Source organism: Pleurodeles waltl, chromosome 3_1 (genome assembly GCF_031143425.1).
Source record: "Pleurodeles waltl isolate 20211129_DDA chromosome 3_1, aPleWal1.hap1.20221129, whole genome shotgun sequence".
In the NCBI taxonomy this organism is placed as follows: Eukaryota; Metazoa; Chordata; class Amphibia; order Caudata; family Salamandridae; genus Pleurodeles; species Pleurodeles waltl.
Window position 1 is genome coordinate 1,951,472,000 of NC_090440.1, and position 14,149 is coordinate 1,951,486,148.

The 14,149-nt window shown below is 42.7% G+C and overlaps 1 protein-coding gene across 1 annotated transcript in view; it reads left to right on the forward strand.

Moving 5' to 3' along the window:
- CPD (carboxypeptidase D) overlaps window positions 1-14,149 on the forward strand; it is a 575,290-nt gene that overhangs the window by 319,468 nt on the left and 241,673 nt on the right. The window contains exon 12 of the mRNA XM_069226269.1: window positions 2,582-2,902. Coding sequence (XP_069082370.1) covers window positions 2,582-2,902 — 321 coding nt within the window. The remainder of the gene's footprint in view (window positions 1-2,581; window positions 2,903-14,149) is intronic.

A 14,149-nucleotide genomic window follows, 5' to 3' on the forward strand; every position in this document is an offset into this window, starting at 1 on the left:
GTTCACCCCTCAAAAGAGGAGGAGAGGCGCTGTAGTTTGGACCCTGAAAGGTCTACGTTTTAAACTGATTGTACATGAACCATTGAAAGGACAATCAACTTTTCCAGAACAAAGAAAATGACAATTGTGCATAACAGGACTCTGTTGAGTGGCCTGCAATAAAAAAAATCCTACAAACTGGCTGAGAAGTAGCCCCTGTAAGGTCCAAGGCCACTACCACTGCCTTGGCACTGTGCATGTCTGCCAGGCTGCCATGTGTGCGTTGGTATGTATGTTCATAGAGCACTACAGTCGTGACAGCCAGGTCCAACAAGAACAATACTTTGCTTGCTTGGTTCTGCAAAACATTTCATTCTGATGCCACTCCAGACCTTCCACCTTGAGGGACTGCTGCTTGGGTGTCTAATCTCAGATGAGAAATCAGGAGAACAAGTTACTTATTGGTAATACTCTTTCTGGTGGTTACTTTTTCTAACCACAGATTCCTCCCTGCCCTTCTACCTCACCATTTTTTTGAGTGGCCTCTTCTTAAAATCTACAACTGTCCCAAGTTAGTATGCCACACATTATTACCAGCAATTGTTCATGCTCCACGTCTGAGGGCACAGGAAAAGAAGTCAAGAAACTGATGTGAACTGGTATGTATTTGCAGTGGCATAACTTCCAGGGCATTATAGAGTCAGTGTGGAGCTGGATGGCGCCCCACTATGCTACCCGGAGCTGTTAAAATCTTTTCTACAATCAATATACCAAACCTGAAATATTTCCACACGCTATTTTCCATAGTAGATCATTAATTTTTGTAGGTGCAAATCTGTGGTAGCGATTAAATTTACTCTTGAACAGAGGATGTAAGGTGGGTATCTTCTCACATAAATTTTTTCCTACTACAGTGTAAACCAGTTCACACTAGCATCCAAACAGATCTTCATGTAACCCAATAGAAGCCGTTGTAATAAACGCGCACACTCAATAAGAAGGCAGTAGTTCCTTGGCTCATTTATCTTACTGCATCTCCAAGGGTTCTACTATCCTATTTGTATTTGATTTACAGATGATCCTCATCTGCAAAACTCCTTAACCCACATTCATGCCTTCATCTCATGACAGGCAAAGTTATTTCTTCGGTTGAACTCCAGCAGTGGACATTTAGAGCCATTTTGTGTCCATCAACCTTCATCGAGAAATTCTGCACCCTCCTGCATTGTGCTAAAATCATCTCCTTTGCTGCCACCCCTCTACATGCCATTTCAACAGCCACCATATTTGAACCTAACCTCATGACACATCATTGACATTATGGACTGTGCAACCTGTTGGTCTTTTCCTTATCTGTTTGTTGATTGCCCAGCTATAGTTAATACTTTGAATTTTAATGATATCTTCACATTGATACTGGAGTGCTGCCATCACTCTACTAGTAATGGCTATCAGGAATTCAACAACAGTAGTCTTTCTTCTTTATTCTTGGAAAGAACACCCAGAAACTTGGTCATATTCCAACCATAATAATGTATTTTGTTTCCAGGTCCTGTGCAAGGATCCCCCAATGGTTGTGGAGCTTAGGGACACTAAACCCTGTGCTCTGTCCAATAACAGAGTTCTGTTCTCTGAGCTAATGAGGCATGGTCTTTGTTTAGAGGGCAGGACCTAGCCACTTGCCTGGCCTGGCACACAAAGGTTGCCAAAGATGGAGCCCATTGGCCTCTGAGTGTAGGGTTTTGTTGTCGCCAGTGGTACAATAGTTGTCAATTGTGTTGTCATTTTTTATATGATGTATGTGAGATCACGAGCAGTGTGCCTAGAGGGAATTATGTTAATGCACTGCCCAGGTACTTATATGTCCCAGATAACCCCTCAAATGGCATTGATTACAGTGCTGCTGATATTATATACTTATTTGCATCAATAATATCATTGAAGCTGATTAGCACCCCTGCTTCTCACAGCTGTGTTTGCAGACCCTAGTCTTCGTCCTAGCCCCGCACAGCTTTATGGAATTTAGTTGTGCTTAGTACACTTTGGCTGCAAAGTGTGACCTTCATCTGAATCTCTGTTGAACACCTCCACACCTAGCATGCACTAGCAAGGCCCATGTGCAACACCATGCTCTTCATTACCCCTACCACCATAGCTTACTGGCCCCAAACATTTTCTGAGCCTAAAAGATTATGGGCGTAGAGCTTGACCTATGACTCAGTTGCCCACTCAGTGCCTCAGTACATAAATCATGGGAGGCACAGACGTTGGTACTGCCAGATACCAAATGTGTAAAATGTCCTTACTTTGTAGATTGTGATAAGTCAGTCACTGGTCATGTGATAAGTAATGTCACCAATGATGTCGCTGTTGTCATCGGTTACTTTGTGTAAAACCATGAGCAGTGGCTTGAGGGCGGAGTTTAGGATGCCTGCATACCATGTAATGTTTAATATGAGTGGTTTTAGAATATATGCATAACATCCCTTCAAACGTTTTTAGGGTGATGCATATAAACAATCATCAACCTTTAAATACCCCTCCTCGTGATGAATGTTGCACTGTGGTAGGTCTACTGATTTATCCCCTTTTTTCCCAACAGGTATGTTCCTCTCACTAAAACAGTGACTGTGGTGAATGGCACTGCAGTCCAGGTAAATTTCACTCTTGCCCGGTCAGTGCCAGAATTTAACAGCAACGATGAAAAAGGAAAAGCTGGGACAGCTAGCTCAGATGACAATGACCCCAGAACAAGGGAATTTGAAACATTGATCAAAGACCTCTCAGCAGAAAAAGGCTTGGATAAACTCCTTATGAGCTCTCTAGGTGATCCAACTCCACACCGGTACCGCTCATACAAGGATCTCTCAGAGTCCCTGCGAGGTCTGAACTTGAACTACCCACAAATCACTGCTCTTACCAAGTAAGTCTCTTCATGTCACCTGAAATCTTTGCTGTGATAAATCACTGGTCACTGTCTAATGGGGAAGTAAAACAGAAATGTTAATGATTCATGTCCAGCAGTTCTGTAAAAGTAGTAAAGTTTAGATTTATCTGGCTCCTCAACTACGCCAGGCAGTTTATCAGCATTGGGTGTGTTATAGTCATACAATTTCAAATATTCCTGTATACAAATAACAGCTTCACAAGCCTCCTTTTCAGCTTTAACCTAGGAGTGGATGAGGTTTAAACTCCGTCTTGAGGCCATTTTGGATTCTTCTATAACATTTCAAGGAAGGGAGTTCAGACTAGCTTTTGCTCTGGTGCGTATACCCACAAAAAATGTTTTTGCAGTCATAGCAGCTTATTCTATATCTGTATAAACATTTTTCTTTTCTTGGATAATGATAACTTTTTTTTTAGCATGTGTTGTACAAAGCATGATGTACCCAGTCCTGAAATCTTCTTGGGTTCAGAATAGTGCAAAATGTTTTCCCTTTAAGTATTTGTTTTGTTTTCAAGCATGGATGGAATGACCCTCTGTCAGGCTTCCCTGTAACCCATAAATGCCACAGAACCGTCTCCACTTTCCACTTTTCTGACAGCGTTTGGAGTTGCTTTTCTGTGCTTCATTGATTGGTGAAAAATGTGATGCCTGGAGTCAAGTGGGGTCCTAAAACGTAGGCGCTGTTAGAATACCATCAGAGGAGGTAAAGATTTTTCCTCAATGAAAAGTTGGCTGATGCGGTCCTGGAGCTTTCAGATTGAGTATCACAGTAATGAAAAAGGTAACCCCTAGGGGGAACAAGAACTATCCACCACTCAATCCTACCACAAACACTCAAACATTCCAGTGGTCAGTCTTAATAAAGGAATATCTAAAAAAAAAAATATATATATATATGTTCTAATTTTTATTTAATAAATAATCCCATGCAAAGTCCTTCCGACATTAAGTTGGCTCTCACCCTATAACCTATTTTTTTTTTTCTCCCCAGAACAGCGTCCTCGTCCTCCCTTCATTTATTTATCATTGAAGGGAGGACGAGAACGCTGTTCTGGGGTAAAAAAAGGTTATAGCGTGAGAGCTAACTTGATGACACCAGGGCTCCCCTTTAATATTTAAATGAATTTGAGGATTTGATAATAAAAACAAAGTGATTCTTTCCTTAGACCAAAGAGAAGTAAAAAATACTCTCTGGATGAGGACAGGAATTTGGTGATCATTTGTGTTTCAGTGTGTGTTTGTCATATGTTCGATGCAGATGCAAAGAGAAATATGTTGGGAGCATATTGAATTGTCCTTAAGAAGGTGGTGGAAGGACTCTGAAAAACCACTGAAACGCGTTGACGCAAGTTGGATTGCTGGACCTATTCGAATTGGCTAATATAGATTGGAGACTGGATGTATAATCAATTAGCCAGTAGATACTGTACCTGGAAAAGCAAAAGGTGATGGTTTAGGACTGATGTCTTAGGTGTTGTCTCTCACTTTATGTGTTTTGCATTAGTTTTTTTGGTTTTTAGTACTGGGCCAATGGGTCTTTTTATGTGGTTTTTGCAATTGCATGGGATTGTTTATTAAATTAAATATATATATATATTTTTTTCTTTTTAGATATTCCTTTATTAAGAGTGACCATTGGAATGTTTGAGTGTTTGTGGTAGGATTGAGTGGTGGATAGTTCTTGTTCCCCCTAGGGGTTACTTTTTTCATTACTGTGCTACGGTGCTCTGTTTCCTTGGGGAAATAGGTTGAGTGGGGCCCTCTCTCTTCTTTGTTTTTGAAGTATATGAGAATCGCGCCACAGTGGTGGGGATGTGCAGATTAAATGTTCTGCCATCATAACATCTGCAGCTTGTGCCTACGCAGGCATATGAGGGATTCAAAGCATTACATTATTTTATTTTTAATGAAAGAAAACAATTATCCATTGAAAAGATATGCATTGGGCTTAGTATGCCACATTGGAGCAAAAGGGAGTCCATTGAGTCCCAATAGGTTTCTGATGACTTTGAGGAGGATGTTGTATTACTAGAAGAATATAGCCCATTTCGATAATCGACCTGAAGGAAGAGGATCAATGCCAGTTATGGATTAAGTCTGAGGTCTCTGATTCTGAACTTTTTTCACCTCGGCATTCTCCCTTGAAGCCAGCAGGCTGACGAGCAGAGATTCCATTGGAAACCAAAGGAAAAACAACAGAGCATGACTCAGAGAATCACATGAGCCAAAAGCGCAAACTTGAAAAAAGGACTTGCTTCAAAACAAGTATCTACTCTAAGGCACTGAGCGGCCTTGGAATATAGATGGACTCAAGGTCACAAGCTTGGCCTCTAAATGATTACACAAAAAGAGGGACCTCCGTGCTGGAGGCACCAGACAGTCATCGGAAAAGGGTACATATAGATCCCCAGATTGGCCACGTAAATGCTGATTCAGAGTAGACATATAACGCAGCTACACCTACCAGTCACCGTCTGAAGAAAAGCATTACGTTTGAAGAGGGTATGTCCCAATAAGCCAAGCTAAGTCTGCAGTTTACCTAAAAAGTTTCAGGAGATCACACGAACGTCAGACATTACACCATATGCCCCATCACAGCTAGACTTTTTCCACAGACATGGTGACCCTTGCTGGGACTATGGTAAGTATCGGAAAGAGGAAGTTGATAATGTGTGAAATTCCTTCAGAATGGATTCTGATGTGATGTAACAAAGCAGTATCTTGTTAAATCATCTACATTCCAAAGGAGGCATCAGTTTACACTCATTCATGCAATACACAGCTTTTATTGGTGTAACTGGCATTTTGAACAGAAACACTAATTAAAATGGAAAAAATAAGCCTGTATTTGGCTGTGGTCTAATTGTTTGAGTCTAGTACTGAAAATTATAATGCATCTTTTAAACCAAGGATTTTAACCACAAACATGGAAAGAAAATACAAGACTGCTCCACAGGACCCCATTTACATAAGTGTATGTACTTCCAAATTCTGTGGTAGTTCATACTGTAAGGAAAAGGACGTGCATACGGGTTCAAGTGAAGGCCTTCCACCTTATATGGAATGCTGACATAGTGATGCTGGGGGGTAGAGAGTGACGATGGAACAGCTATGAATTGATGTTGTGCAAATTCCCAGGCCCTATTAAGTAATTACGTTAGAGATCAACAGAGGCAATGGATGCTTGACTGCAGTATTTGACCAGACCGCATACGAGGGCCCCAAATTGTCAATGAAATACAAATATTTTCTAATGATACCATTATATGTGCCTTGTATGCAGCCAACACTAAATGTCTCCTGGTCAATACCAACAACTTCCTAAGATGGTGTGCATGGCTTGGTGTTTCATGGTGTGGGTTTGAAGCTCCGCTACAGTTGCTGAACATAGCACTCAGTAGTGCAAAGGTATTTGGATAGCATGTTGGAAAAAATAAAGAACGGACCATACTGCTATACTCCAATGCATATGACAAGCATTTGGCAACAGGAAGGCTTGACACTGTACAATAGCTACGGGAACATAACATCAGTTTTCACCTTCCCAGCAGTGTCTAAAGGGCAGTTTTCATGACAGTACGAGATACAGGGTGAGAAGGCCTTAAGCTAGACGTTCCTCCACTTCATTAACAGTAGTGAGTCCATTCACCTTCCCTGAACATCAGCACCTGTGGGAGAAGGATTCTTGATTTTCCTCAACAGTGGAGGGAATTCGTGACAAATAAATAGATACTTTCAGTGATATAAAATAGCTATTGCATAAAACTCTAGTGTATTCTTCTACATCATCTGCCATGAAAAACGTCCAGCAAACAAACACCAGCCTTTTACCACAGCTGCTGGAAGAAGTATCCGTACTGGTATCAAAAGGGGCTCTACAAGTGGTACCATTGATGCAGAAGGGCAATAGGGTATACTGTGTATACTTCCTAATCCTAAAAAAGGCTGAATCACTAATAGTGATTCTGGACTTTAGACTCTTTGGCCGTTAAAATGAAAACCCTTCAGTAGGTGATTGTACAGCTAGAGTAATGAGATTTCTCATGGATACTTCTAACTGCAGATTCCTAACCTTGTGAATACTCTCCCCTGGCTTCAGACTGAATCCATAAACTCAAAAGCTATACTCTTGCTGTCAGTAGGTGGCATTGTTCTGCTCTGTGCTAATGCTGTTCCACTCCTGAACTGATGAGTAGAGCTGCATTTAAGCACCCAAGTGAGCTTACATTAGTTCCTTTCTTTCCGTGCCTTCAGCAGTTACTCCTCTCATCTTTGAGTATACTTATTCCAGAGGGAAAAACAATTCCATTGTGCAAGGGAAAATGGCAGCTCCCAAAACAACAGTATTTAAACCTTTCAGGACTGTTGCAGACAAATGTCTGTGACTGATCCCCATGAGCAATAGTTTGTGGCATCTGGGGTTGGAGTACAAGGGCCTGTAATAACTGTGCTGAAATGAAGGCTATATGCGGCCACCAGGTGAAACTCGCCAGAACTGTGCACCATGATCCATCCAAGTCTAAGGAAGTGGTCTCCAAACTTTTTAATGCTGTGCCCCCCCGCCTACCCCATTGAAAAATAAAAATTATTAGGCCCCCCTCAGAATTTTTCACTATTATTTTATAAAGATGGCAATGTTTAAATATGTCTAGACCTATTTAAACATTGCAGTTAAGTACTGTTACCTTTTTTAAAATGCTATAACATGCCTCTGTGTAAAACAAAGGCCTGTGATCTGTATAATGCTTATTTTGGCCAGAGTCTGGAATGGGCACCAGTGTGGTACGTCAGTGCCACACCTGGAACAGATCTACAGACTTCTCTGGGGATGTACAAGCATCTTTGATGGACATGCTAACTGAAGAGGCTCTTGTGTTTGACTAAAAAGCAGACTGACACATTCTCATGCACACACTCACACTACACACTGACACTCACCCCGCCCCCCAAGGTATGCTAGAAGCATTTTTAGTTTATCTTGCATTTTAGTCTTTTCTTACTTCAACGACTGGATGTTGAAGGCGGGCTCACTACAGTCAGTTCTGGACTACCTCAAGATAACAGTGAATGTCCTGACATCATTGAGGCTTAATACCAAGGTGCCGAAGTTGTAGCTGACTCCTTCTCAGAAACTCAATTTCTTCAGTGCCTTCCTGGATATATGGTGTTGTCAGGCCTTCCCACAGGATCGAGTCCAAGACTTTTTGGCTATGATTGCAATGTTTCTGCTTTAGCCCTGGGTCTCAGGGGGGGTGGCTTCTAGGCTTCTTGGCCTATTGACTTCCTGCTTGTTGATCATGCCGAATGGCATGTGTGGGCTCTGGTGACCTGAAGTCTCAGTGGGCCTAAGGCAAAGGGAACCTATTGTATTCCATCGAGTGGTCAGAGGAGACAGCAAAAGGTCTGCAGTAGTTGCTGCTCAGCAGCAGTTGAACAATCTGGACCCCACCCTGAGCAGATAGTGGTGACAAATGCTTCACTGGTGGGTTTAGGCAGTCATATGAGAGTGGTGAAGATCAGAGGACTGACTTCCAGCAGAGACCCACCCCTGTTTGAACCTGTGGGAGTTGCATGCCATTCACCTGATGTTGGAAGTCTTTCTACTGTTCCTGAAAGGACAGCTGATTCTGGTTTTTATGGTCAAGACCACAACCCATATTTTGGAACGAGCAGGATGGAGTGGGGTCCTTTGTCAATAGACCCTCTAGATTTGGCTGACTCAATAGTGCATTTCCCTGGTGGTGAACTACCTTGTGGGATCTTTAAACACCAGAGCAGAGAAACCCAATCTGCAACATCTAGCGGATCACAAATAGCCATTGAATCAAATGGTGGTACAGGGCATTGCCCATCAATTTTAAGAAACCTGGAATTGGGTGTTACTTGTGCTACTTCCGTGTGCGACGAAGGACAGAGACCTTTGTCCCATTTTAGATCTCGGTCCTCTCAGCTCCTTCCTGTGGAATGGCAAACTCAAGTTGCTCATGCTGGCCAAGATCTTGTTTGCACTAGATCCTGGAGACCTGATGGTAGCATTGGACCTGTGGGATGCATACTTTCGTATTCCTTTCCTGCATTCCCAGAAGTAGTACCTGCAGGTCACAGTGGACCAGGAGCATTTTCAGTTGTGCTGCTCCACTTTGACCTTTCTAGTGGCCAATGAGTGATCACAAAAGTGATGGTAGCGGTTGCAAAACACCTTCGGATGTCAGACGTACCAGTCTACCCTTATCGTACTGTTTGGTTGTTGAAAGTGGGTTTACCTCAGGCAGTTGTGGATCACCTCCAGATGATGACGAACCTCCGAACATTGTTTGGGTTTATCAATGTGCCGACACACATTATTCCTTGACAGGCGTTCCTGCTTATCTGAGCTGTGCTAAATATGGTGCAGTGTCTTGCCTTCTCCCTGGAGCAGAGTGTCCAGGACATTCCAGCTTCTCTCCTGAATCTTAATGACAACGGTATTGAGTCTCCAGGGTCTTTTGGCATCCTGTATCCTGCTTGTTCCCCATGCGAAAGAACACATCCAGGCCCTGCAGATGGCTCTCAAGTCGCTGTGAACCTTTTTAGATTATATTCAGGTTTCAGAGGAACCTGCAAAAAATGTACAGTTGCTGATAGACTGCCATTAGGCCACTGGCAGACCCCTCTCCTTAAAACACCCAGAGCTGACTGTAGTCATGTATGTATCACTACTGGGCTTGGGAGGCCATTTGGGGAGGTGGAGATTAGAGTTCTGTTCGGAAGCGGAAACATGCCTCCATCAGTGTGTTGGAGTTGCTGGCAGTCCACTTGGGGTTGAAGGCCTTCTTAACTTTCATCAAGAGGAAACTAGTTCAGTTTCTCACTGACAACCGTACTGCCATATGGTACTGCAACAAGTAGGATGTGTTGGGATTTTGGGTCCTGCGGCAGGAGACTGCACCGCTGTTATGTGGCAGACTCACCATGGCATTTCTATTAGTGACCCAGGTTGCAGGATCCCTAAATGCCATAGCAGATGCCTAGCGGCTCATGAATGTTTAGCTACACTCGGTGGCATAGGGTATTTTCCAACAATAGGGAGTACCCTGGCTTGATCTTGTTGCCACTGCCAAGAATTAATCTGTCCTCTGGTCAAGCTGCTGCTTCAGAAGCATCTATTGTCTCCGTAACGGGGTAAGGTCGTGCACCAGGGCCTTTGCACTCAGCACCTCTTTGTGTGGAGATTGAGCAGTGGCAGTCAGCCTTCTTGATCTTCCTCCTGAAGTACTTGTGATTCTGGCTGCCAGGCGTCCATCTGCAAAATCAGTGTAGGTTGGGAGCGGAGACGGGTTTGTGACTAAATGCAGCAGCCATCTGATCGACCAGCTACAAGCCAAGCTGTCTGAAATTGTATTTGTTTTGTTGTTGGCCCAGCAAGTTCTTGCTTGTGGGCCCGTTTAATGCTATTTTTCAGCTCTTTCAGGATTTTTTGAAGTTACTGGATCGGCCTTCTTTGTTCAAATTACTTTCGATGTTTATAGATGGTTTCTCCATCGCCCTGTGTAATGCCTCAATGGGACTTGAATTTGGTTCTCACTTTTCTAATGTGTACGCCGTTTAAGCCAGTGCTATGTCTCTTGAACCTAAAAATGTTGTTTCTGGCTGCAATCAATTTTGCTTGTCACATGAGTAAACTGCAGAAACCTTCAGTGCACCTGCACTCAACGTTTTTCTAAGACAAGCTGGTGTTGAACACCAGTTTTTGCCTCATCAAGCAGGCTACTGCTCCCTACTTTTTTGCCCCACCTCACCTCTTGAAAGAGGAGGAGAGACTCACCATCTGAACCCCAAGACAACCCTCCGTTTCTACATTGAGCACACCACGAACCATTGGTAGATGATTAGCTCTTTATGGGTTTGGCGGGAGCAATGAAACTCAAAGCAGTCCAAATAGAACTACTGTGAGAATAAAAAACCTTGCATTAAAATCTGCTACGCTTTAGCCAAGAAGCAGCTGCCTGAGGACTAGAGCGCACTTTCCACTTCAGCCAAGGCTGCTACTACTGCACTAGCATGAGGACTGCCTGTCCTGGATATCTGTCAGGCTGCTACGCAGGTTTTAGTGTACACATTCTCACAAAGCACTATTGCCTTGACAATAGTCTGTTGGGATGGGTATTTCGTCTGTTTGGTCCTGCCGCACTCTTATTCTGAGACATTCCACAGACCCACTACCCGTGGGAGGTACTGCTTGGTATCTATGCACAAGTTGAGGAATCAGAGTGTTACTGAAACAATATTACCGAAGGGTAGTGACTTGCTCTTTATGACCACACTAGAACTGAAAGATGCATACTCTCAGATTCTAGTGCATTATGCTTATTGGCAGTGTTGAAGGTTCTTGGTACGTCCCAGGAAAAGATAAATCAGCAATGGCAAACATGCACACAAGAAACAGTGATAGTGATATACTAGATATGTCAGTCAGTATGAAAAAGTTAACCCGCCATCACAAGAAATTCCATGTTTAACTAAAAAAAAAATTATAATGGTAAGTCTCTCCCACAGCGGAACTAATAGCATTCCAAACAGTAGTTGTCCTTTACCAGATGTCACAGTCTCCGACAATGAGGAAGATAAGGAAGGTTTTAAGTGATGATGGGGTTCGTACATTGCACAGTGCCTCTTGGCTCCAGATTTCTGTTGTAATAATGTTTAATGAGTCATTGTTGGGAAAATCTCTGTGGTCAACCTTCAGACACTCCGCCAAAGAGGACAGTCCTGATAAGCATCTTAAATACTATTTTAGGGGTCTCACAAGTCAGTTCTGTTGGCTCAGTTCAGCGAAGTACAGGTCTGCACCAATATAATGAAGCTCGAATTGGTACTTATAGCTACCTATGCATTCCTAACAAGGGCACACTACAAGCTTATACTGATACAAATGGACAATATGCAAATGTGTTACATACAGAACTAGTGGAGCATTACTCATCGAAGGTGGCGTACGAAATTAGGAATTTGGGCACAGTGCCATCACTCATAGTAGAGTACTACCAGGGCTAGACAACAATTTTGAAGATTTCTTTAGCAGAGATAATCAAACACATGAGTATGAGGTCAGTAGAGAGCTGCTAAAATAATTTATTCACAGGTGGGACATCTGTGTTTCCTCAAATAGAGAAGTCGGTGAAAGGCCCGACTTTGAGGAAGTTCTGTGTTGGTGCTGCGACGGCTATAATGCTATATTCTGCAGGACCCACTTGGGAGTGATATATTTATCGATAGAGTTATTACCCCGTTCTACTACGCTGTGAGAAGTCTGTTTCAGGACAAACCATGTTGGCCGGGCTGGTTTGCGATGTTTGAAGAACAATAATAAAATTAGTTGGATAAAGTATTGTAGCTTCCGTCTCGTGATAGACTGAAAGAATTTGTTTGCTTATGGGACTGTGATGAGTATTTGATCTAATTAATTTTTTGTAAATTCTTTGGGCGTTTTTGAGCATTCCCTTAATTGTATGATTCACCATCCATGTTTTCCACCAATGAAAACAAGAATCTCCAATTTTACATCTCCCACCACTTGAGCATTTGCATACTCTATTCCACCTCTACAACTGATCCATATTTGGCGAAGGCAAGTCACACAATGTCATTGGTAGGCTAGCACCGAGGAAAACACTTGGAGAGTAAAGGGGGCTAAACATGAGCCGCATTCTATGTGCTGTCTGGGAATTGTGCTGAAAGGGAGGTGCTGTTTGAAAGCTGAGAAAATTAGCTTGCAAATGACATTGCTTTCTCATCTGAAAGCACCAGCAAACACAGTAGAATATGATCTCCTGACACGAACCCCCCCGACTATCCCAACACCAGGGATTTTTGTTGAGGAAGCAGCCCCAGGGATAAGGGCCTTTTCTCTATCCCTATTTCCCCCTCACCATCACCCCATATACTGTCAGTCTTTCTTCCACCTCCTGGGAAGATGATGGGGCTGATTACCCCAATTTGAGTCTATGGCCCCTGTGTGGGTATCAGGTAACACATTCTAACTGCTCCCACAGGGCACGAGACACCTGGTAATCTCAACTGCTGGAGATGCAAGTGTATTGCAAACCCTTATCTTTTCTAAGTGGTTTTAACATTCCCAGAGGTCAGTGTTACATCCCAAATCACAGATACTCAGTTTGACAGTTTGACTTTCACAATTGGTTACTTACTGTTGCCACAAGGACGTATGAACTTTCTGGAGGATGCCAGTCATTCATTACCAAAACTGTAGTGGCCATGCTGTATGATAATTCACGGCTGCTTCCAGAGATTTGCAAGGCATCAGCTATGGTACTGTGCCCTCTGTCTCCAAGAATTGACAACTGAAAGCACTGAATAAGACCGGAAAAGAGACCTTAGAACATGTGCCTTGATGTAGTTCCAATTAGATAAAATTATGGCAATGCTCACCGATTTTTGAGTCCCTCATGGAAGTAGCAAAAGATTATTTTTTCCAATGCACAAGGGAAAAGAAAGAAGTTGTAAGTTCTACATGTTGCTCAACAAGGCGCAATTTGGAAACTGAAGTCACCAGTGTCCATAGAAGAGGGCCAGAACGTGGATGTCAAATGGATGGAAAGCAACCTAAAATCAGTTCTTTATCTATTGAAGTTCTGTTTATACTAATTAGAACTTACACATTCTGCAGCGAACTGCATCCACTGATGCAACCAGCTAATACCTCGTATGCTCTTTTTACCAAATGAAGGAAAAATATAATCAAACAAAGCCTAATAGGAATGGGCTTTTCCACAGTGAAAATGTAAACTTTAAGCTAAGCAGTAGTCCTACTATTCCACAATGCTTCATAGTGGTAGTTAATATCCTTTTCAGCTTCAATATAGGAAACCATTCCAGAGTTTTTCTGGAGGCATATTTAAGGACTTTGTACAACATCAGTACCCGGTCCCAAAGCTGACGCTTGAATCCCATTTTGGACGGCTGGTTATTCTGGACAGATTACATCAGTATGTATCTGAGTATGTGTGTGGCATGTGTATAGCGCTAACAAACAGCTGTCTGCTGTACCTAGTCAAAGACAAGGATACAGACATCGGGTGATTAGCGCAATAGATGGTTTGTGGACTTATGCTGGGTCATCATAATGTGCTGTTTTTTAAAGTGGTAGGTCTTCAACTCTTTTCTAAATTGGATAAGGTTTTGTGCATCCTAATTGGATCCAGGATGTTATTCCAGATCCCAGGT